Source organism: Myotis myotis, unplaced genomic scaffold (genome assembly GCF_014108235.1).
Source record: "Myotis myotis isolate mMyoMyo1 unplaced genomic scaffold, mMyoMyo1.p scaffold_m19_p_20, whole genome shotgun sequence".
Taxonomy (NCBI): domain Eukaryota; kingdom Metazoa; phylum Chordata; class Mammalia; order Chiroptera; family Vespertilionidae; genus Myotis; species Myotis myotis.
The window spans coordinates 14,857,887-14,880,672 of NW_023416325.1; the positions used below are offsets into that span (position 1 = coordinate 14,857,887).

At 46.8% G+C, this 22,786-nt stretch overlaps 1 protein-coding gene across 7 annotated transcripts in view; it reads left to right on the plus strand.

Annotated features, from left to right (window-relative positions):
- The window catches only part of KDM2B (lysine demethylase 2B), a 90,515-nt gene that overhangs the window by 42,746 nt on the left and 24,983 nt on the right, over positions 1-22,786 (plus strand). For all 7 annotated transcript variants that reach the window (XM_036353443.1, XM_036353449.1, XM_036353445.1 and 4 more), the window contains one exon: positions 5,194-5,280. In XM_036353443.1, the coding sequence (XP_036209336.1) occupies positions 5,194-5,280 (87 nt within the window). The remainder of the gene's footprint in view (positions 1-5,193; positions 5,281-22,786) is intronic.

Here is a 22,786-nt window from a genome sequence, read left to right on the forward strand (position 1 = left end):
GCCATCCTGGTCGGGGAGACTTGTGTTCTGGGTTGGCTTCCTCTGGAACATGTATCCGTTTCACATGAGCCGGTTGTACATCCTGGTGAGCCTCAAGGTGGCCAGCTAAAGTGGGCCGCCTGGCCACCTGGGGTCCAGAGTTCTCCACGTAGTAGAGCCTAATTATTGGTCTAACTTTCATTGAGCACCAGCTGTGCTATCCATTGGGGAACAGAAGGCAGAGGGCCGTAGTCACTGCCCTCGGGAAGTTCACTGTTTAGCAGCGAAGCAGGCAGGTGAAGAAATCAGGAGACAGAGAATGAAGTGCCACTGAGCATGCCGTGTGTACCCTGAGCATGGGAGCTGGCCAGGGCTCTGGGGTAGTTATGCAGAGGGCATTTGAGCTGGGCTTTGAGGCGGCATAGGAGTCCTCCAGATGGGGAGGGCTGCAAGAGGCAGAGAGCTAGTGAACAGGTGTTTTAGAAAAAGGAAATACACTGGGCAGCCTTGTCCTGTTGTCATCATAATCCTAACATTTGTGGAAAGCTTACTACTTACCAGGTACCAGTGCTAGGTAAATGGTAGTTACCCTTATTATCTGCCCTTACAGGATGAGGAAGTAGTTTCAGAAACGTTAAGGGACGTGCGTGAGGTGACAGAGCAGGGATGAGGACGCAGGAATGCCTCCAGAACTCCTGTGTGGATATGCTCCAGGAACTCCCTCCTGTCAGCATGGCTAAGGCTTTTCGGAGTGAAGCTTCAGAGGCATCTGAGCTTCCTTCTCCAATGTCTGGTTCCCAAGAAAATCCAGCTGCCTGCTGGGGTTTGAAACGGAATTTAAGTCTCTTTTTTTGAGGTGTGCAAACTCTGCCCAGGGTGTGTTAATTAGTTCAGTTATTCGTTTAGGAAACATTGTGTGTGAGGCCTTGGGATATAGAAATACTAGAGGCCTGATGCACGAAATTCGTGCACGGGGCTCGGCCCTCGCAGCCGAGGCTTTGTCCAGAAGGTCGTCGGAAGGTCCTCCGGTCTAATTAGCATATCACGCTTTTATTATTATAGATTAAGACTGTCCTCCCCTTGGTGCTCTGTGACCAGGGGTCTAGCAGAAGTGAGACCCGGGGCCTACGTCAGGTAGTCTGACAGATACCACCAGCAGGGGGAGCCAGTATACGAAATCACTAATCCAGATACATTTCACTTTGATAGAGCAGGTACATCTTCTATAGGGGTTGTGAAATTAAAGTTTTATAATTTTTGGCTTTAGAAATCTTAAACTCTATGGTGAGTATTTCTGTAAAGCAAGTCTTTACTCGCTAATGGTTTTTTTCATTGATTCTTGACTTTTTTAGAGGTTGCTGGCCTCTCTTGAGATTTTTATGAAAATCTACTTATACACACAAAATTGTGCATGCAATGTCAGGGGGTCTTGGACAGCTGAGCCTGTTCCCAGACCTCAGGTTAAGAACCCCTCATCTTGTGGCAGGAGTTTTGTATATTGGGTTCCCCAGAGGAAACCTGAGAATTCTGTCTTGTGGCTACGTTATTCTTCTGAGGTCCTGTAAAGTGAGAATAAGGTATAATTAATAATTCAGTCATTAATAGTATTAGGCTCCGAAAACATTGTAATTGTTAAAAACACATTCATTTCAAGAGGAAGTGCTGTGGAGAGCCTTTTTCCTTTAAAAGTATCTTGTGTGTCTGACCTGTTTATGTGCAGTGTTCCTGATTCCTGGTTGGTTATATTTCTTTCTGGGAGTGGGACTCGGCCCCTCCTCTCTCTCACCTACATCCACCTGATAGACCTCTGAAGGCCTGGATTCAGCCTCAGTGGTGTTTGGCCTGCACGGTAGTAAACATTTTTTTTGTAATTAGTTGCCAACATTTCGCATACAATGTCCTGGCTACCCTGGCCCATGTTCCTGAGTGGCGGCAAGCAGTGGTGAGTGAGTGGCAACTGACTTCACACACCGCAGTCCCCACCACTCCCTACTGCCTCCCTGAGTGTGTATTGTCCACTAGGCCGGCACATCTCTTTTTCATATAATCTACTCACTTAGCTCATTTGTTGAACTGGACAGTCTTTAGAGATATTTATGGTCCTGAGCCTCGTCTGAGGAGGCCCTTGTTAGGCTAAGGAGTTTGTAAACTGGGTGGACAGGCCTCCTAGAGCCCCAGGAGCATTGGAGCTTCTGCGAGCATCTCTAAATGCTGTGTGGCCAGGAGCCTGAATGGGTGAAGTGGACCCGTGCTGTCCTCTGGAATAGGGGACTTCCTGTCTGTCTGGCCAGGCTACCAGTCCCTCACGGTCTCTGGCGACCCAGGAAAGATTTTTGAAGCCAAAACGAACCTTCCAAGTGAGAGTGTTGTCACAGAGGGTGAGCAACTTCTTCCTGGCTGCACACCCAGGGCTCCCCCTGTCCTCTCTTCCCAGATGTTGGGGGTTCTTTTGCACTAAGAAATAAAACACAGCTCAGGAATGTGGGTCCAAGGCAGAATCCTTAGCTGGTCCCCCTGCTGCCACTACCAGTGAGTGAGTCCTGTTTCTGACCCCTGGTGTTCGTCCTTGGTGCTTGCCCAACCTTTGGCTTGTGTTACAAAAAGGCCAGGTCTTCTCTCCTTCTCTCCGTTTCCCTAGGACCTCCGGCTGCTGCTCACCAAGGCTCACAGTAACCAGAGCCCCTGGGATTGGACACAGTCCCCGAAATAAGTCCGTCTCCAGATGGCTAGGTTTTGGCTCTTATCAACCACCCATTTTTCCCTTTCATTTGTATTTTTTTAAAATTTATCTTCATTGTTGAAAGTGTTACAGATGTCCCCACCGCCTCCCCATTGACCCCGTCTAGCCCATACTCCCCCCACCCCAGGCCTTCACCACATTATTGTCTGTGTCCATGGGCTATGCATATATGCATATAGGTTTTTTTCTGGTTAATCTCGTCCAACCTGTATTTTTGTATTTTTTTGATTTAGACATTTAAGGAACTTGATCAGAGACTTCTGGTGAATTGTGGGTTGAAGGTTGAGAGAAGAAGGAAGGGACATGGTGGCTCCTTCAACGTTCGTTTTCTCTGGCTGGTGATGAAGGGTGTTGTGGAAGGAACACTGGATTGAGAGTCAGGTTTTACCTGTGTGATTTGGGCTTCCCTTTGAACTCCTCTGAGCTTAATTTTTCTCATTTATGTAGTGGAACTAAACCTCTTACGTTGTCTGCTGTCGAAATGCCCAAAAGGCCAAATGAGGACAGGCATTTGAAATCATTGGATAAACTATAAAAATAAACAAGGTAAAGTGTAGGTCTTTGTTGAACAAAGAGGCTGATGGGAACTGGGGAATGACCAGTGACCTGTTATAGGAAAGAATGGTTTGCGCATTTTTGTGGAGTAGACATTTGGTGCTAATGTATGCACATTAGTTGATTTTGTTTGGCTGGGGGTCAGATGGGGCTCCCTGATGGTGTGCCGTCGATGACAGAAACAAGAAAACCACCTGGCTCAGTACCGTGATCCTTCCAGAATGGAACTAAAGGAGACAGGCTCTGAGAGGCACAGTTCCTCACCCACACTGTAGAGGTGTGGTAAATCCATCTCACAGGGTGGCCGAGAAGATCGGGTGAGAGAGTGGATCTGAAGTAGTTGTTATGGTGCCCGGCAGAGAGAAAGTACTCAGTACATCTCACCCTCAGACATTCGTGCGGTACCTGCCCTCCTGCTGTTTACATGGGCGCCCCTCACCCAGCTAGTCCCACCTGTCCCGAGTGATGGACAGAGATGAGGAGGGGACAGGTGTGGTAAGTACTAAAGGATAGGACGTCTTCGGTGCATTTGAAAACAATAATTAAAAATTGAAACTGATGAAAAGTTGGTTGGCTTAATATTATCGTCAGGACGTTGGCAATTCTAAACAATGTCCTCCCCTCGGTACACATAGTTCCCACGGTCCCCCCAACCATTGGTAGCCTTTCTCGGTGCCCCATGTGAAGTACCCACCAGAGTTGAATCATGTCCATATTCTTGGTTCTTTCTGTTGTATTTCGTTTTTTAAAAAAAATATTTTTAGCCCTGACCGGTTTGGCCTCGTGGATAGAGCATCGGCCTGCGGACTCAAGGGTCCCAGGTTCGATCGCGGTCAAGGGCATGTACCTTGGTTGCGGGCACATACCCAGTAGGGAGTGTGCAGGAGGCAGCTGATCGATGTTTCTCTCTCATCGATGTTTCTAACTCTCTATCCCTCTCCCTTCCTCTCTGTAAAAAATCAATAAAATATAATTTTAAAAAAATATTTTTATTGATTTCAGAGAGGAAGGAAGAAGGGAGAGAGAGGTACAAACATCAATGCTGAGAGAGAATCACTAATCGGCTGCCTCCTGCACGCCCCACACTGGGGATTGAGCCCACAACCTGGGCAATGTACTCTGACTGTGAATCGAACCTCCTAGTTCATAGGTTGATGCTCAACCACTGAGCCACACAGTCGGGCTGAATTTCTTTTGAAATATGTACATGGTAGAAAAATGGGTACCCTACACATTCTGTTTTACCTTATTGTAACTGTTACTGTCTACTTGGCATTTTAAAAATTATTTTTTATCAGTAGACTTTGTTTTAGACTTACAGAAACATTCAGCAGGTAGTACAGTTTCCATATACTCTGCACATACCCAGTTCCCCCTATTGTTAACATCTTACAGTACATTTGTTACAATTAATGAGCCAGTGTGGATACGTGGTTATAACTGAAGTCTGTAGTTTGTTCACATTGCCTCAGTTTTTACCTCTGGCCTTTACCGGTTCCGGGATCCCACCCAGGACACCGTATTACGTTTCCTCTTGGCTGTGACAGCTCTCAGACTTCCCCTGTTTTTATTGGCTGTGACAGATTTGAGGCGCACTGGTCAGGCATTTCGTAGAAAGTCCCTCTTTGGGAATTTGTGGCTTTGTTTATTTATTTTCAGTTATTTACTGGAAGCTTACTATAGGTTCGTCATTGTGTGTGGCTTTGGGGATATAACAGTGAGCCAAGACATTTACAAGCAACATTTACACCTTAGTGACATGGACTCAGTTTCTTCTGAGCGTGTGGGTGGCGGGTGGGTGGTGGACTTTGTGGAGAGCTCTCAGGGTGTTTCTAACTGGCTTAGGTGTGGCCTCCAGCCCCCTCCAGAGGTCTTCCCCCCCTACCCTGGGCTAATATGGCTCCTTTGTTTGGCCACAGAATGTCCTGAAGGAGCACGCTGATGACGACCCCACTCTGGCCATCACTGGGGTCCCCGTAGTCACCTGGCCAAAGAAGACTCCAAAGGTAAGACGCAGGTTGCCCGACGCTGGGGGACCATTTCCACGGCCTTTCACATCTGTATGGTGAATGTTGACATTTTCAGGAGGGATTCCTGAGAGAGGGCACTCCAGTTAAGATGGTTTTAGTGGTTTGTTCATTGCAAGTGTTTGGTTTTCGAAAGGGATCATTTTCCCTAGCGTGAGAATTGCAGGCAGTGCCTCCTGGTGGTCACTCAGGAAATGGGGGGAAGTGATGCCTCACCTTTCCCTGCGGTGAGTTTTCTTCTCCTTCCCTTTTTTCTTTCTCTCCCGACCTCTGCTTTTTTTCTTCCAGCGGCTTCGTGCACTGTTTTCTTTTGAAAGTGAATTTTTTCTCTTTATGAAATTGGTGGATGCTTACCGTAAAAAAAAGTCTAATCAAACAGGAAAGGATAAAGACGCTGGGAAGAGCTCTAGCTGGTTTGGCTCAGTGGATTGAGCATCCGTCCATGGACTAAAGAGTCATGGGTTTGATTCCGGTCAAAGGCATGTACTTCGTTTGCAGGCTTGATCCTTGGCCAGCCCTGGTAGGGGCAAGTGCGGGAGGCAACCAATCGATGTGTCTCTCTCACATCGATGTTTCTTTCTCTCTGTCTCCCCCACTCCCTTCTACTCTCTCTAAAAATCAATAGAAAAATATCCTTGGGTGAGGATTAGCAAAAATAGAAAAAAAGACACTGGGAAGAATACTAGAGACATCTCTAGAACTTGTGGGGAGCAGGTTGCTCTCTGCCTAGTCTTCTACCTCCCTTATCTTTTTTTTAAATTGTTTTTTTTTTTTTTTTTTTTATTTTATTTATTTATTTATTTATTTATTTATTTATTTATTTTATTTTCTCCCTTATCTTATTTAGACCCCACCTCAAAGTCCACCATCCAGAGAAAACCAGTCAGGTTTGGGTGTGTCTCCTGATGGCTGTGTTAGGCTGCGATTCATGTGTGTCAACCCATCCATCTACCATCAGTCTGTCTGCACTCAGCTCCACTACTTTCTTAAGCAAGTTATATATGCCCCAGATCCTTACCATCCTCATTTGTAAAAAGGGGTTATACCATATATTCTTTGAATATACTATATATTCGGTGAGGATTAAATGAGATAATGCACACAAAGTCCGATGGTTAGGGCTCTCCAAATGTGAGTTGTAACTTCAGCAACCTTCCTCCTTGATGGGTATTTTGCTAATTTCTGATTTATTTTAATTTAATTAATTAATTTATTTTTTTAAAATATATTTTATTGATTTTTTACAGAGAGGAAGGGAGAGAGATAGAGAGTTAGAAACATCGATGAGAGAGAATCATCGATCAGCTGCCTCCTGCACATCTCCTACTGGGGATATGCCCGCAACCCAGGTACATGCCCTTGACCGGAATCGAACCTGGGACCCTTCAGTCCGCAGGCCAACGCTCTATCCACTGAGCAAAACCGGTTTCGGCTAATTTTATTTTTTTGCCATTCTGTAAATTACTGAGAGTAACATTCTAGAGATGCGCTTTCCAAAATGGTAGCTACTAAGCTGTATGTGATTGTTGAGCACTCGAAATATGGCGAGCAGTGCTGTAAGTGTAAATACACAGCAGATTTCAAAGATTTATCCCAAAAAAGAACAGTGCAAAATATCTCATTATTTTTTATTGATTGCTTATTGAAATTAGGGTTGTCAGATTTTTTTAAAAGATGCCGATTTATATTTGATTTTCAGATAAATAACAAAATTTCTAATGTAAGTATATCCTATATATTACATGGGATATACTTATGCTAAAAAAGATTATTCATTATTCATCTCAAATGTACTTGGGGGTACTGTAGTTTTTTAAAATCCTCACCAAAGGACATGCTTGTTGATTTTAGAGAGAAGAAGGGAGAGAGAAACATCAATGATGAGAGAGAATCATTGATCGGTTGCCTCCTGCATACTCCCCACTGGGGATCGAGCCCACAACCTGGGCATGTGCCCTGACTGGGAATTGAAACGTCAACCTTCGGTGCCCAGGATGCCACCAAACCAATCGAACCACACCAGCCAGGGCTCTTTCTACCTGTTTAAATGTGGCTACAGTAAAGTTTAAAATCCGTATGTGGCTCACATTCTGTTTCTATTGGACAGTGCTGCTCTGGGTTATTCTTTTTACTTTCGTTTATCTCCTTAGGGTGTATTCATTCCTAAATGGGGATCCACTGGGGAAAAGGGCGCTCATTCCTTGTGGGTATTGGATTCTAATACTCTGAAGCTTAGTGGGAATTTAGGAGGCAGTGGGAATGGAAAAGAATTCGCCTCCCTAACTTCCGCCTTTAGGTCCCCAGTCCATGGAAGCATTTTAAAATTGGCTTTCCCCGACATGGGCAATAAATATAAATGCCATTTAGCAGACCACAAACTGTTCTCGCAGACCTAGCACCTTGAAACAGCCCAGCCAGGCCCCACAACTGTGCTGAACCTGAAGAGGAAACAGTGGCTTTGCCTCACTGCCTCCAGGGGGAGGAGTAGGGTTTGCAGAATGTGGGCTGTTAAAGAAACAAACTTACCGCTACCCACTGCCATCTCAGAATCCATGGAGAGGTCCAAAGGGGGAAGTCACTTCAGGACTACAGATGTCCCTGTCGTCTCTGCCTGAGCCCTCAGCCCGCTCCTCAGGGGCCCATAGACATTAAAAAAAAAAAAACCCACACTTGAACATCTGCCCCCCTTTCCTCCAGAGGCCTGGAAACGGCAAGCTGCTTCTGGGGGAGTAGCCCTGATCCCAGGAGGGCCCTGACCCCGAGAAGGATCGGTTATAAGCACCGGTCTATACCCAAGTTGGGCCTGGATAGGAAAAGTTGGAGCCCTTAGGCATCTGGGAAAGAGGGAGTAGGAGGGAGAAGGAATAACCTTTGATATTCAGCAACACGTATGGGGTACCAGCCATTTTTTAATAAAACAAATGTCATTCACATACCATACAGTTCTCCCACGTAAAGTGCACAATGAGATGTTTTTAGTATATTGAAAATGTTGAAAGAGTTGTACAAACCATCACCACAATCTAATTTTAGAACATTTTTGTACCCCCTTCCCCTAAGCTTTTTTTTTTGGTTTGTTTGTTAATCCTCACACAAGGATATTTTTCCATTGGTTTTTAGGGAGAGAGGGAAAGATAGAGGGAAACATCAATGTGAGAGAAACACATCGATTGGTTGCCTCCTGTATGCTCCCGCACCAGGGCCCAGGCTGGGGAGGAGCCTGCAACCGAGGCACGTGCCCTTGACTGGAGTCAAACCCGGGATCCTTTGTTCTGCAGGCTGACGCTCTATCCCCTGAGCCAAACCAGCTGGTGCCCCCTAAGCTTTCTTTTCCCAGCCATCGCTAATCTACTTTCCTTCTCTATGGATTTGCCTATTCCGGGCATTTCATAGAAATGGAATCATACAGTATATGGCCTTGTGTGATTGGCTTCTTTCACTTAGCGCAACATTTTTGAGCTTCATCCAAGTTTAGCATGTATCAGTACTTTATTCCTTTATAGGGCCGAGTAATATTCTATTGTATGGCCACATAGCATATTCTGTGCGTCCATTCATTTGTTGATGGGCTCTTGAGCTATTTCTACTTTATGGCAATTGTGAATAGTGCTGCTCTGAACATTTGTGAACAGGTTTTTATGTGAGCCCGTGTCTTCATTTCTCTTGGGTAGATACCTAGGAGTAGAACTAGCTGGGCAGATGGCACCTCTATGTTGAACTTTGAGGAACTGGCAGGCAGTTGTCCACAGTGGCTGCCCCTTTCTCCCTCCCCACCAGCTGTGTACGAGGGCTCAGATTTCTCCACATCCTCACCACTTATTGTCTGTCTTTTCGATTAGAGCCAAGCCAGCTCGGTCTTTTTCTTTTTAATTTAGTTTATGTTTTCTATCATTTCTTTGAAGTTTATTGTATGAGTCTGGCAGGGCCACCCTAACAACGTACCACAGATCACGTGGCTTAAACGACAGGAGTTCATTTCCTCACCGCCCCGGAGGCCAGACGTCTGAGATCAGGGTGTCAGTTGGCAGGATCTGTGTATTTCTTCCGAGGACTGTCTTCGGCGTGTAGATGGCTGCTGTCTCTGTGTCTTCACATGGCCTTCCCTTTCTGTGTATCTGTGCCCCAATCTCCTCTACTGGTAACGACAAAGCCATACTGAATTCGGGCCCCACCATAACGACGGGTTTTAACTTAGTTACCTTCTTAAAGACATATCTCCGTTTGGAGGTGCTGGAGGTTCAACATAGGAATTTGGGGATTGGGCACAATTCAGCCCACAGCATTTATTGTAAATGATTTCAGAGTCCAAAAAGGTATAAATAATAGACTAATGAATACCATGTGCTTCCCCCGGCCCCCAGTTCTAGAAATAAATGATTGTCAGCTCAGCCCACGTCCCCTGGGTGTTGCTCCTCAGTGTATGTACCAGTGTTTAGATCTTACTTAACCCTTACAAGGAGGTTAGGAGGTGGGTAGTCTTATCCCCATGGAGCCGTGGAAGCTGGGGACTCGGAGAAGGGCCCTGGCACGCTTGGGGCCACGCAGCTTGTGAGTAGTAAGGCGTTTCTGTCCCCAGACGTGTTTCTCTGCTCGGAGGAACTCAATGAAATGTGGCAGAGAGAAGTGGGAGAGGGGGCCCGGTGCTATATTTATGCATTTCCTGGCCCGCGAGGTTAAAAAGTTAACGGGAACGGAAGAAGTAAGTAAACGACTGACTGCCTGGGCCGCCCGGGGTCTCCTGATTCCCAGGTTTGCAGCCGGCTCCTTCTCAATTTCATGCAGGTTGGGTTGAAAGATCAAGGGTGCTCACTGAGGCTGTCAGGATGCGAGGTAGGGAGCAGCACAGGGTCTGGGTCGGGTTACTTAACAAGTAATTAATGAGAAATGATGATTAGCTGGAAATGCTTTGATCTCCCACCTTGGCTCCTGCAGAACGGGGTCCTTTTCTGGAAGTGATTAGGCGCTGTGAGGTCATTTCTGATGTGGCGTCTTTCAAATCAAAGATGCTACTGAATCACCATCCGTCTCCATGCACTTGATGGGCTGTTTCCTCCCGTGGTGATGGATTTGTTTGATCCGTCTGCACTCTGGCCGCTTCCTTTTATGACCAGGTGGCGGGATTTGGGGGGCCCTGTCTGTGACCTTAGCACCAAGCCCAGAGAATTGAGCTTATTTGAAGCCTGACCTCTGAACTCAGGAGCCAGTTGACCTTGTGCTCAACAGCCAGACACTGTGACCTGGCCAGCTTACCAGCTCATTCCCGGGAAGGAAACTGAGGAAGGGGGGAGGCCGAGCTTCGGCTGCCTGTGGAAAGAGAGCCTGTTGAAGCGTCCTGCTTCTTAATCCATTATCTCTAGCGTCCAAAGCAGGCTGCCACTTGAATTTCAATTATTGGCAATTTCGTTGGAGTGCAGGAGCAGAGAGGCTGGCCTGTGGATGAGCAAGCACCGTGGCAGGGGACACGGGGACAGTCGTCTTCAGCGGGTACTGGATCAGCTTCCTCACGAGGATGTTAGGGGCTGCACAGGGACCGAGGGAGGAAGTGACACACACACACACACACACACACACACCTGATGCGTGTGTCACCCTCGGCTCTGCTCTGCTGGCTCGTCCCCTTCCTCCGCAGTTGGTCATTTAGATCTGGGAGGCGATACGTCTATGGGGCCTGGGGAGTGACAAAGCCTTTCCCGGAAGGAGAGGCACAAAATTCGTTCTCTGCACTTCCTGTTGCTACTTGGCTCCCGATTCCTGTCACTGCCGGAGCCATGAAGTTGGTGCACAGTTGGCAAAGAGAATGACTGCCATCATGTCATCTGTGCAGGGCCAGGTGGTTTCCTAGACGGGCAGTGTGGTCCAGCGAGGACCAGCCCTCAGGCATCTGCTCTATCTGGGGAACAAGTTAAGGAAATACAGCTTCCTGGGCCCCACCCCGGACGCTGTGATGCATAGGGTTGGGCGGGGCCTGGGAATCTGCACTTTCCAAGTGCTTTGCAGGTAATGCTCATGCACGACTAGGATAAGCTCTGGGGTCAGACGCATCTGGGCATCGAATCCCAGCTCTGCCACTTAACTCACATGTAAAAGGGGCTAATAATGCTTTCCTGCAAGATGCTGTCTGTGCCGAAACCGGTTTGGCTCAGTGGATAGAGCATCGGCCTGCGGACTGAAAGGTCCCAGGTTCGATTCCAGTCAAGGGCATGTACCTGGGTTGCGGGCACATCCCCAGTGGGGGATGTGCAGGAGGCGGCTGGTCGATGTTTCTCTCTCATCGATGTTTCTGGCTCTCTATCTCTCTCCCTCCCTCTCTGTAAAAAATCAATAAAATATATTTTTTAAAAAAGAAAAAGATGCTGTCTGTGAAATACCTGAATAGCGGGTCATCAGTCACTGATAGCAATTAAATAGGTTTTTGTAATGACGGTTTCTAAGTAAACGCTATAACCCTGCATCTGTCCTCCCAGAAGGCTGGTGGCTTTCTCAGTAGAAATAGAGGACACATTTCCATCCCTAAGTTACTATTGGCTGGTGCTAAAACTTAATTTCTAGCAAGAGTCCGAATGGCTGAATTTCCCTGGAGTGGTCACAGGCTCTGCCGAAATGGTTGGTTTAGGAACATGCTTCTTGACCCCTTCCTCACTTCCCTGAAGCGGGGAGTCCTAGGCCCTGTGAGATGGGGAGGGTGACTGTTGCCTTAGATTGTGCCACTGGGGGCGGGCAAGGGAAGGAGGGTGGGCAGGAGGTTAGGCAGCTCCCTTGATGGGCCAGGGTGGGAGGAGAAGGTGTCGATTCCACCCTCCTGGGAGCAGGAAAGAGCAGCCCCTGAGGGTGGGCACAGGTGACACTCAACAACAGGGAGGAGGGTGCAGTGAGGGGAACCAAGTAAAATATCACCTTGTCTGGGGTCCCCAGGGTTTTCCTAAAGGACAGCTAAGTCTTCTGTAGAGCTCGGAGTTGAGCAGGATCCCTTGGGTGGAGCAGATACCTTTGATAAGAGGATGCCCACAAAAGATGGTATGTGGTTCTGAACAGTTGTTCACAGAATCAGCGACAGAAGAGTCCCGTTGACCGAAAACTATTGGTGGTTCGGGGATGCCAGTTTCTTACAAGCTGGGACCAAGTCTCTGGCTGGTATACGTGAGCTCCGATCCCAAAATTTGTTAGTGGCTCAACCATAGGACAAGGGTCCCATCAGAGCCCCCCACGGTCCCTTTAGTGGAATGGACTGAAGCTAGGAAGTGGACGTTTCTAGCCACAGCACCTGCAGGATCCAGGCAGGATAGAGCAGTAGCAGCTTTACCTGCTGGCTTTTGTAAGAGTTGGAGTCGCCCTCTCCCGGTGGCTTCACACCGTCCTCCTTCTGTATGCGTCTGTTTCCAAATTCCCTCTTTTTCTGAGGACACTAATGACCTCATTTTAACTGAATCACCTCTGTGAAGACCCTCTTAATTCGGTCACATTCAGGGGGTTGGGGGTAGGACTTCATCAAAGAAATTTGGGCGGGGGGAATACAGTTTAGCCTAGAACCCTGTGATCACACCTTCCGTGACCCTCTGTCTTTCAAATTATCTCCCAAGTCCCTATCCTGGCCTCTCGAGTCTTCAACCATAGTCCATCTTAGGATCTGCTGATGTCTGTCTCTCTTCCTTGCAGGGGAACTGAGCTACTCCCTCGTTTCCATTTACTTGCCAGCCTGGGTCTTTCCCCCTTGTTGGGAATGGTCCTATTTCCCCACGTACAAATTCTCCACCTCTGGGCCCAGCCGATGCCTTCTTCACCAGGAAGCTCCTGGTTGGGTGTTTTCTAGTTGTACCCCCAGCCTCCCTGTCCAGCCTTGTCCGGCCTGCTCCGCGGGCTGCGTCAGAAACCAAAGGGCGCCCTGGCCTCTCTGGCTCCGGGTGGGGTTCAGCCATTGGGAGGGACCGGTAGGAGAATGGAACCTGGGAGCAGAGAGAGGCTGGGGGATTCGTTCTCCCAGCTTCCTCCCCACGGGATCCTTGCAGGTTGGCGGTTTCCTCCCGTGGAGACCACCGCTCCTCCTCCTTGGCCTTCTCCAGCTTCTCTCTTTGTTTCTAGTTACCATTCCCACCCCTAGCCCACTGGCCAAAGGGAGGTAGCAGCTTATCACCGTCTCCCGGCTCAGGGTGCAGCTTCATGCCTTGCTGGTGTCTCTGACCCGACTGAACTCTGCTCTGTAAATTGAGCCCCTGTTCAACTTTTCTCCGTGAACCTGGTGGGAGGGAGCTGGGGTGCCATCCATTTCCTGCCAAGACCTTGGCTGATCTACTCCCCGGTTTCTCTCTCCACTGGATGTCCACATTCTGCTCTGAGTTTTTGTCGCATGTCTGTCCTAAGCCTCCACTAGCTTCTTGAGACTGAAACTCACCTGTTAATTTTTTCTTTAAAAAAAAAAAATAGTATTGATTTCAGAGAGGAAGGAAGAGGGAGAGAGAGAAACATCAATGATGAGAGGGAGTCATCAGTTGGCTGCCTCCTGCACGCCCCCTGCTGGGGATCAAGCCCTGCAACTCGGGCATGTGCCCTTGACCGGAATTGAACCTGGGACCCTTCAGTCTGCAGGCTGACGCTCTATCCACTGAGCCAAACCAGCTAGGGCTAGGGCTGTTAATTCTTTATGTATTTTTGTATCCTGTCTTGCATGATTGATCCCAGATAGCAAGGGCCCGGGAAATGTTTGTTGAGTGAATGAGCTTAATAGCAAGGTCTTCCTAGCGCTTCTAAAAGATAATGTTGTGTTCAATCCTTTTCAGTCACTTTGATCTCCAAGTTGCCCCCCCCCCCCCGCCCCCAGTCCTCCCTTTGGTGAGAGGAAGTGTCTCTCCTTACTTTAACTTTTGTTTCCCAGTCCCACTAAGAAGGGCTCCTTGGCACCCCCGAGACCCTTTTCTCCCTGAAATGTAGGCCTTTATCCCACCGACTTAGAAAGATCTTGTCTCACCTGGAATTTTGCAGCCATCACCTGTGTCGTTGCACAATCGCTATATTGGAACTTTAAGACAGCGTTCAGCCGAAGTAACCTGTAATTAAAGTCTGCAGCCCAGGATTTCTTTCTTCGCCTGATAACCTGCTTAGCTGTCTGTGTTAATAATGCCAACGACAATTCTTGGAAAGCAATTGCAGTGTTGAGGGCTCCTGCCCTCGTGGAGTCATTAGAAAGCCAGGCCGGTGCCGGAAGTGATTGAGGGCCATGATCATGGTTATATTTCTGGAATAATGGCCTACCCTTCAGTCTTTGCTTTTTGTCAAATGTCATCGTATATTTTCCCCTTTGAAAGGAGGACACTTGATCACTGACACTGGGAGTAAGTTGTCCTGTTCTTTTTTCCCCCTTCTCTATAATTTGGCTTTGTTAGAAAGATGGATGGATGTGCTACCAAATGGTGTCAGATAATCTTTCTCCAAAGTCAGCTGATCTAGAGAAAAAGGCATGATTAGGTGAATACAGGTGAAATGTTCACATTGTTTAATTTTGCTTTCGTGTTACAAAGGTGGGAAGGGCAAGTATATTTGTTGGGATTCAAAGAAAGTAGGTGGGTGCCCCTGAAACTAATACAAAATAATATTGAATGTGAACTGTAAGGGAAAAATAAACTTTTTTAAAAAGCAGTGGGAAGTGAAAGTAATAGTAAAACCTGCTCTAACCCACCAACCTTCTCACCAATGAATGTAAATGACTAACCAGCAACGCACTTTGCAGGAGTTCAGGTAATTTCACTTGGGCACTTGGGTCGCTTCCCCCTTTGTCTGTAGTAAGTAATGCTGCTATGAACACGAGTGTATAAACACCTTTTTGAGCCCTTACTTGTAATTCTTTTGGGTATATACCCGGAAATAGAATTGCTGGATCCTATGGAAATTGTATGTTTACTTTTTTGAGGAGCTGCCACACCGTTTTCCACAGCAGCAGCACCATTTTTTTAAAAAATTAAATCTTTATTGTTCAGATTATTACAGTTGTTCCTCTTCCCCTCCCCCCCCCCCCCCCCCCCCCCCGCATAGCTCCCCTCCACCTGGTTCCCCTCCCACCCTCCGCCCTAACCCCGCCCCCTCACTGTCCTCATTCATAAGTGCACGATTTTTGTCCAGTCTCTTCCCGCATCCCCCACACCCCGTTCCCCCCCAAGAATAGTCAGTCCACTCCCTTTCTATGCCCCTGGTTCTATTATAATCACCAGTTCATTCTGTTCATCAGATTATTTATTCACTTGATTTTTAGATTCACTTGTTGGTAGATGTGTATTTGTTGTATCTTTACCTTTTTCTTCTTCTCCCTCTTCTTAAAGGATACCTTTCAGCATTTCATATAATACTGGTTTAGTGGTGATGAACCCCTTTAGCTTTTCCTTATCTGTGAAGCTCTTTATCTGACCTTCAATTCTGAATGATAGCTTTGCTGGACAAAGTAATCTTGGTTGTAGGTTCTTGGTATTCATCACTTTGAATATTTCTTGCCACTCCCTTCTGGCCTGCAAAGTTTCTGTTGAGAAATCAGCTGACAGTCGTATGGGTACTCCCTTGTAGGTAATTGACTGTCTTTCTCTTGCTGCTTTTAAGATTCTCTCTTTGTCTTTTGCTCTTGGCATTTTAATTATGATGTGTCTTGGTGTGGTCCTCTTTGGATTCCTTTTATTTGGGGTTCCCTGCGCTTCCTGGACTTGTAAGTCTATTTCTTTCACCAGGTAGGGGAAGTTTTCTGTCATTATTTCTTCAAATAGGTTTTCAATATCTTGCTCTCTCTCTTCTTCTGGCACCCCTATAGTTCGGATGTTGGTACGCTTGCAGCTGTCCCAGAGGCTCCTTACACTATCTTCGTATTTTTGGATTCTTTTTTCATTTGCTTTTCCGGTTGGGTGTTTTTTCCTTCTTCGTATTTCAAATCTTTGACTTGATTCTTGCGATCCTCTGGTCTGCTGTTGGGAGTCTGTATAATATTCTTTATTTCAGTCAGTGTATGCTTAATTTCTAGTTGGTCCTTTATCACAACCTTGAGGGTCTCACTACATTTCTTGAGGGTCTCATTAAGTTAACAGCGGTTTCTAGAAAATTCTTGAAAAACCTTAAAAGTGTGGTTTTGAACTCTATATCCAGTAGTTTGCTTTCCTCCATTTCTGTCATTTGTGTCCTGTTTCTTTGTCTCTGCATTTTTTATGCTTTGCTGTGTCGATAGAGTGGCTTTCTGTGCTAGGTGTCCTATAGGGCCTAGTGGCTCAGCCTCCCGAATTACCTGAGGTAGACACTCTTGATGCACCCCCTTGTGGGCTTTGTGCACAGTCTTGTTGTAGCTAAGCCTTGATTGTTGTAGGTAACACTGGGAGGCATTGACCTCCAGGCCAATTGGCTGTGAGAATCAGCTGTGTCTGCAGTGGGAGAACTTCTGTGCTAGAGACACCCCTCAGGACAAGACTTGCTTCAGTGGGGCTTTGGGGCTCACTGAGTCTGCCCTTTGAGTGTGTCCTTTATGGATCTGAGGAGCTGCAATCTGGATGGTCCCACTCTGACCACTGGGCACACTGACTCCTGGATCTCTAAGGAGGTGCTAATCTAGCCTCTGCCTGAAGCTACCCAGCAGAAGCCAGCTGTGAAGCAATGCAAGTTGCCGTGGGGCCTTGGGCCAGCTGCAGTTTGTTAAGTAATTTTCAGATTGCAAAGGGCCGGGCCTTTCATATGCAAAAGCCTCCGTGCACGGTTTGGGCCGGGCAGGGTCCCAGGGGATCAACAGGGCGGGTGGGAGCGAGCAGTTATGGCTGCTCTCAGTCCTGCCCTCAGAGGCCCTGGCAATCGCTATGAACACCTCCAAGAGAAAGCTGCCCTCGAGTTCCGACCGATGCCAGACAGTCCCGTTTCTCCCGTATGAGTCTGGGTCCCCAGAGACTCGCCGGAACTGGAGCTCAGAGCTCGAGACTCCCTCCCCATTGATAAAGACAACTGTGTCCTCAGCCGCCAGCCCTCTCCGCATGCACCTCCACACCTTTGTATTTTACTTCCGCACCGCACCTCCTCTGAGTCTCGGTATGCTTTTCTCTTTCCTTCTAGTTGTAGAATTTCCACTCAGCCAGCCTTCCTGTGGCTCTGGATGATGTCCGTTCCATCTTTTAGTTGTATTTTTGAAGTGGTTGTGCGAGGCAGCAATCTCCCGTGTTTACCTATGCCGCCATCTTGGTTTTCGTCAGCAGCAACAGTTTTTATTCCCGCTAACAGTCCAGAGGGATTCCAGTTTCTCCATATCCTTGCCAACACTTGTTATCCTCTGTTTGTTTGTTTTTAAATAGCCATCCTAATGGCTGTTATTTCTTTTTGACTCGCTTTATTTTGTATGCCGAAGCATTGCTTAGAAAATTACAGACATTCGTGGCAATTCTACCTCTAAATACTTACACTTGCCTCTCTGAAAAAGAAGAAAAATTTCTACTAGTACATAGCCAAAATAACGGTATTACCCCTAACACAATTGGTAGTTCCTTAATGCCACCTAATGCCTGGGCACCCTGGTCATGTTCAGATTTCCCAAATGATCCTTGATGAAAGTACACCACCCAAACCAGGATCCAACCCAGGACCACACTTTGAATCTGCTCCGAATTCTCTTCATCCAGACCTTTCTTGGGATGGCAATTGGTTAGAAGATGGTAGGAACCATGTGTGATGCAGAGCATCTTGTTTTATGCATGTGTCTGATGCTGCCTGGTGCTGTCATTTCGCTTCTTCCCTCTCTCTTGTCATTTCTGTAAAGTAGGCATTAGATCTAAGGGCTTGGTAAGATTAAGGTTACATATCATAGTGACTAAGGTGGTGGTGGTCTGATCCTTCCCCCCATTACTCAGTGATGTTCGTCCATCTTTCTCCTGTAAAATGATCTGGAAGGTGATGCCTTGGCCCCTTGCTTCCCTCCACCATTCACTGGTTTCAACACCAGTTGACCATTCTTTCCTGTATCCATTTTACCAGGAGATGCAGAGTGAATTGCCGGCATCCTTTCCCAAGCTTTCCCTCATCCATCGAGGTTGCCCTTATCTAGAGGCCCCCCCCCCAACCCCCGAAAAGGCAGCGCTCATGCTTTTTCTTTCCCTTTAAAGACTAATTTTCAAAGGAAGGAGTCCGTTTAATGGCAGCTTCACATGGTGACAGATGAGTTTCGTCAGGCCTTTTCTATTCTGAGTGTCATGATAAACTCATGGATTTTCATAGACCCAGGAGGATTTCAAAGGTAAATTGGCCCTCTGGAGATAAGCCATTTTTGAAGAAAAGCAAGAATGGTACAAGAAGAGAGGCTCATGGCAGCTGTGTGTGTGTCTTCCCCCACTCCTCCCCCCGGCCCCCAGCCAAACTAGACATTTGCATTTGCCAGGTGTGTGTGTGTGTGTGTGTGTGTTTTCCCCCATCCACTCTCCCAGCCACACCAGAGCGAGCGTTTGCATTCACATTTGCCAGGCATGCATCCCTAAGTGAAAGCCATGAAAGTTTAGTGAGAGCCCATCAGTGACTGTTAGCAGCTCATAGAAGATGGGATTCAACTCTTTCCTTGGTTTGATTAGCTTCAACCTGCCCCAGGGTTTAGGGCCACCATTCCCAACCAGGTTACCTTTTAGGGATAGGAATTAAGATCACTCTTAAGTGATGGCTCTTACATACACTTTTTCATTTAGGTAAAATTCACCTAACATAACAATAATCATTTAGCCCTGGTTGGTGTGACAGTTGGTTGGAGCATTGTCCTGTGCACCAAAAGGTGGTGAGTTCGATTCCCAGTTAAGGCATATACCCAGGTTTTAGGTTCTATTCCCGTTGGGGCAAGTGCAGTAGGCAACCGATTAATGTTTCTCTCTCATCTAAATTTTTCTTTCTCTCCCCCCCCCCTTCTTCTCTCTAAAAATCAATAAAAAATAACCTTTAAGAAAAAAGAATAGTTTATTAATTTTTATTTTTATTATTTAAAAAATATATATATTTTTATTGATTTCAGAGAGGAAGGGAGAGGGAGAGGGAGAGAGAGATAGAAACATCAGTGATGAGAGAGAATCATTAATTGGCTGCCTCCTGCACGGCCCCTGCTGGGGGATTGAGCCCGCAAGCTGGAAATGTGCCCTGAAAGGTTGAACTGGCAACCCTTCTGTGCATGGTACAACACCCAACCAATTGAGCCACACTGGCCAGGGCAAAACACACACTGCAAAAACAAAACATTTTCAAGTGAACAATTCAGTGACATTTAGTACATCCACAATGTTGTGCAACCTCCACCACTGTCTAAATTTCAAGAAAATTTCACAACTCCAAAAAGAAACCATGTACCCATTATCCATCACTCCCCATTCCCCCGCAAACACCCCTCAACCCCTGGCAGCCGCCAACCTATTTTCTCTCTCTATGGGTTTACCTACCCTGGACATTTCATACATATGGAATCATATAATATGCGGCCTTTTGTGTGTGGCTTCTTGCACTTAGCGGCATGTTTTCAAGGTTTATCCACATTGTAGCAGGTGTCAGTGCTCCCTTCACCCCTCTTTGTGGTTGAGTAACATTCCACAGGTTGGGAAGACGGAATTTTGTTTGCTCATTCATCACTGGAAGGAATTTGGGTTGTTTCCACATTTTGGCCATTATGAACAGAGCTGCTATCAGTGGTGAACATACTTTTACCTCTTTCCTGTCTGCTTTATCATCCCATTTTGCATCATCTTTGGATTTGGTCTTTTCTTTTGAGTGTAAGTTCCACACACAGAACTTTATATCCTGTTTCTCCAAGGTCTGTCTTTGGCAGATGGTGGGACAGACAATGTGATGACTGGTTTCATGCCAGGAAACCAAGGTGTGTGTGTTGGGGGGTGGGGGGATGGGGGCTAGATTTGGCCTTGTTATGAAGAATATTTTTAAATTACAAAAGTTCTGGTTTTAGACTGGAAGTATGCTGGCATTTTATGCATTTTTATATGTTTTTATTGATTTTTAGAGACAGAGGAAAGGAGAGGGAGAGAGAGGGGGAGAGAAACATCGATATGAGAGAGAAACATCAATCGGCTGCCTCCTGCATGTACCCAAGCCAAGGATCGAGTCCACAAACTATGCATGTACCCTGACCAGGAATCAAACTGGCAACCTTTGGTTACATGGGACGATGCTCAACCAACTGAGCCACAGTGGCCAGCGCATTTCATGCATTTTTAGCTCCTTATACTTTCCAGAGCTTGTGGGGAGGGTGGTTTGTCTAATGAATCCATTTGTTTCATCTGAATTGTCTGAGCACTCAGCCTTAGCCTGGATTTTTGTGGGGAAATAAATAGAGGAGGGGAATAACTAAGGTCAGCGAATGAATTGGAAATGGGTGGATGGTGGGAAAACATTTCTCAGATCAGTGCCATTTACCTGTTAAACTAGTTAATTTTTTAAAAATCCTATGCACAGTCACAAATCTTCCAGTGACGGTGAATACTTACTGGTTGATTTGGGTAGTGTAAGGAGACGTTATTGGGAGAGGAACCCCTTTTCACAGGAAGTTCTGTCTGTTGAAAGGGCCTATATGACAAATATGCTTAGTTTGTAAATGCTCATGGAATGACTGTCCCCAGGGGCGAGAATGGGGAGATAAAAAGTAACTAAACAACATCAGTAATTTCCTGAACAGAAATCACTGCCGCCTTTTTGTCACTCAGGCATTCTTTGAACCGTAGTTTTATCCAGGCAACCCTGCAATCAGCCCTGAGTTGCTATGTGACACTAGGCAAAAATTCTTCCTATTTACATTTTGTTAGAAAAATAACTCTTCAAAAGCCCTCCTTTTGCCGTTCGGGGGGAAAACCTATTAAAGAACAGAGAGAGAGAGAGAGAGAGAGAGAGAGAGAGAGAGAGAGAGAGAGAGAGAGAGAGAAGTGGTGGAATGACAGGAAAATAACTGAAGCATGCATTCTCTATTGCTTGTTAAGTATAAATTAATACTTGCATTAAGAGGCAACCCCTTGCATGCCTGCTTTGTCATTTCTGTTCCCTCCTTAGGGGCAGGTTGACGCATAGTGTCTCCTGGTTCAGGAGAGTGCCAGCCCGTTCTCTTTTCATGCCCTGATCCTCTAGTGCAGTGGTTCTCAACCTTGGCTGCACATTAGAATCACCTGGGAATCTTTTTAAAATCCTGATTTCTGGGCCTCATCCTCCAGAAGTTCTGTTTCCTTGTTATGGGGTGGGGCCACAACATTAGTAACAAAGAAACAGAATTTCCGGAGGATGAGGCCCAGAAATCAGGATTTTACAAAGATTCCCAGGTGATTCTAATGTGCAGCCAAGGTTGAGAACCGCTGCTCTAGAAAGTGATGTTCGCTGCTGTAGCCACGCCCTCTGTGGCATGGGCACAAGGAAAGGGGCCACATGCAGGAGAGACCTTCGCCCTAGGGGAGCCCAGGGTCCAGAGGGCGCTTGCCGACTGTGCCCTTTTCCCTGCCCCGTTCCTGGGAGTGGGGATGGGGAGATGGATTTCTGCCACCTTTTACCTTAGCTCCCTGCCTGTCCCCACCCTGGGTCAGCCTGCAGTGCCCTTCGGTGACTAAGTCTGGGCAAAATCTCTCAGCAATAGGGGGCATTCCTGGCGTCTCATGATCCGACAGGCCGACCAGAAAATGAAATGACACTCAGAGAGGAAGCAGGGACATGAGTGAGGACTGTGATCCAGGCGGACTTGGCATCTGTGTATTTTTATTTCCTCACCACTTGGTGAAAGTTCTGGGTCCTCTGGCTCGGGCAAGTGCCAACTGCCCGGTGGCATCAGCTTTGGAGAGCGCTTTCTAAGAATGTCAGCCTAGGCTAAGTGGAGCCAGGAGAGTGTTCACTTCTCAGGGTCACTGAAAGATGAGGTTCAGCCCTGGTCTGGTGGCTCGGTTGGTTGGAGCATCGTCCCATACCCTGAAAGGTCATTGGTTCGATTCCCAGTCAGGGCACATACCTAGGTTGAGGGTTTGATCCCTGGGCAGGGCGTGTATGGGAGGCAACAGATGAATGTTTCTCACATTGATGTTTCTCTCCCCCTCCCTCTCTCTCTAAAAGTCAATAAAAACATGTCCTCGGGTGAGGATTAAAAAAAAGAAGAAAGATGGGATCCAGAGGGAGGAAAAATGAGCCTAAGGCATGAAGTAAATGCTGAATTTGAAGGTGGCAGTTTTACTGGGCAAGGGCTGGTGTGATGTATTTTATTTCCAGTCCAGGCCACAATTAATACAAAACAAATGTTGGATAATTGTGTGCACCAGTTAGCTAAAGGAAACAACTGTGGAAACTATAAGATACTCAGAACAGACATGTTTCAGTAAAGAGCAAGTCTGCTGGGATTTTTTTCCCCATAGTGTCAGTGGGTGCATACATTTCAGACAGACTTTAAAATCCACCCTGTAAGACAGGCATCCCTGTCTATTCACTCTTGCTAACTCCCGGCTAGAAGCCTCCTGAGTTTTATTTACAAGTTCTGTGCCACACATTCTGCCTT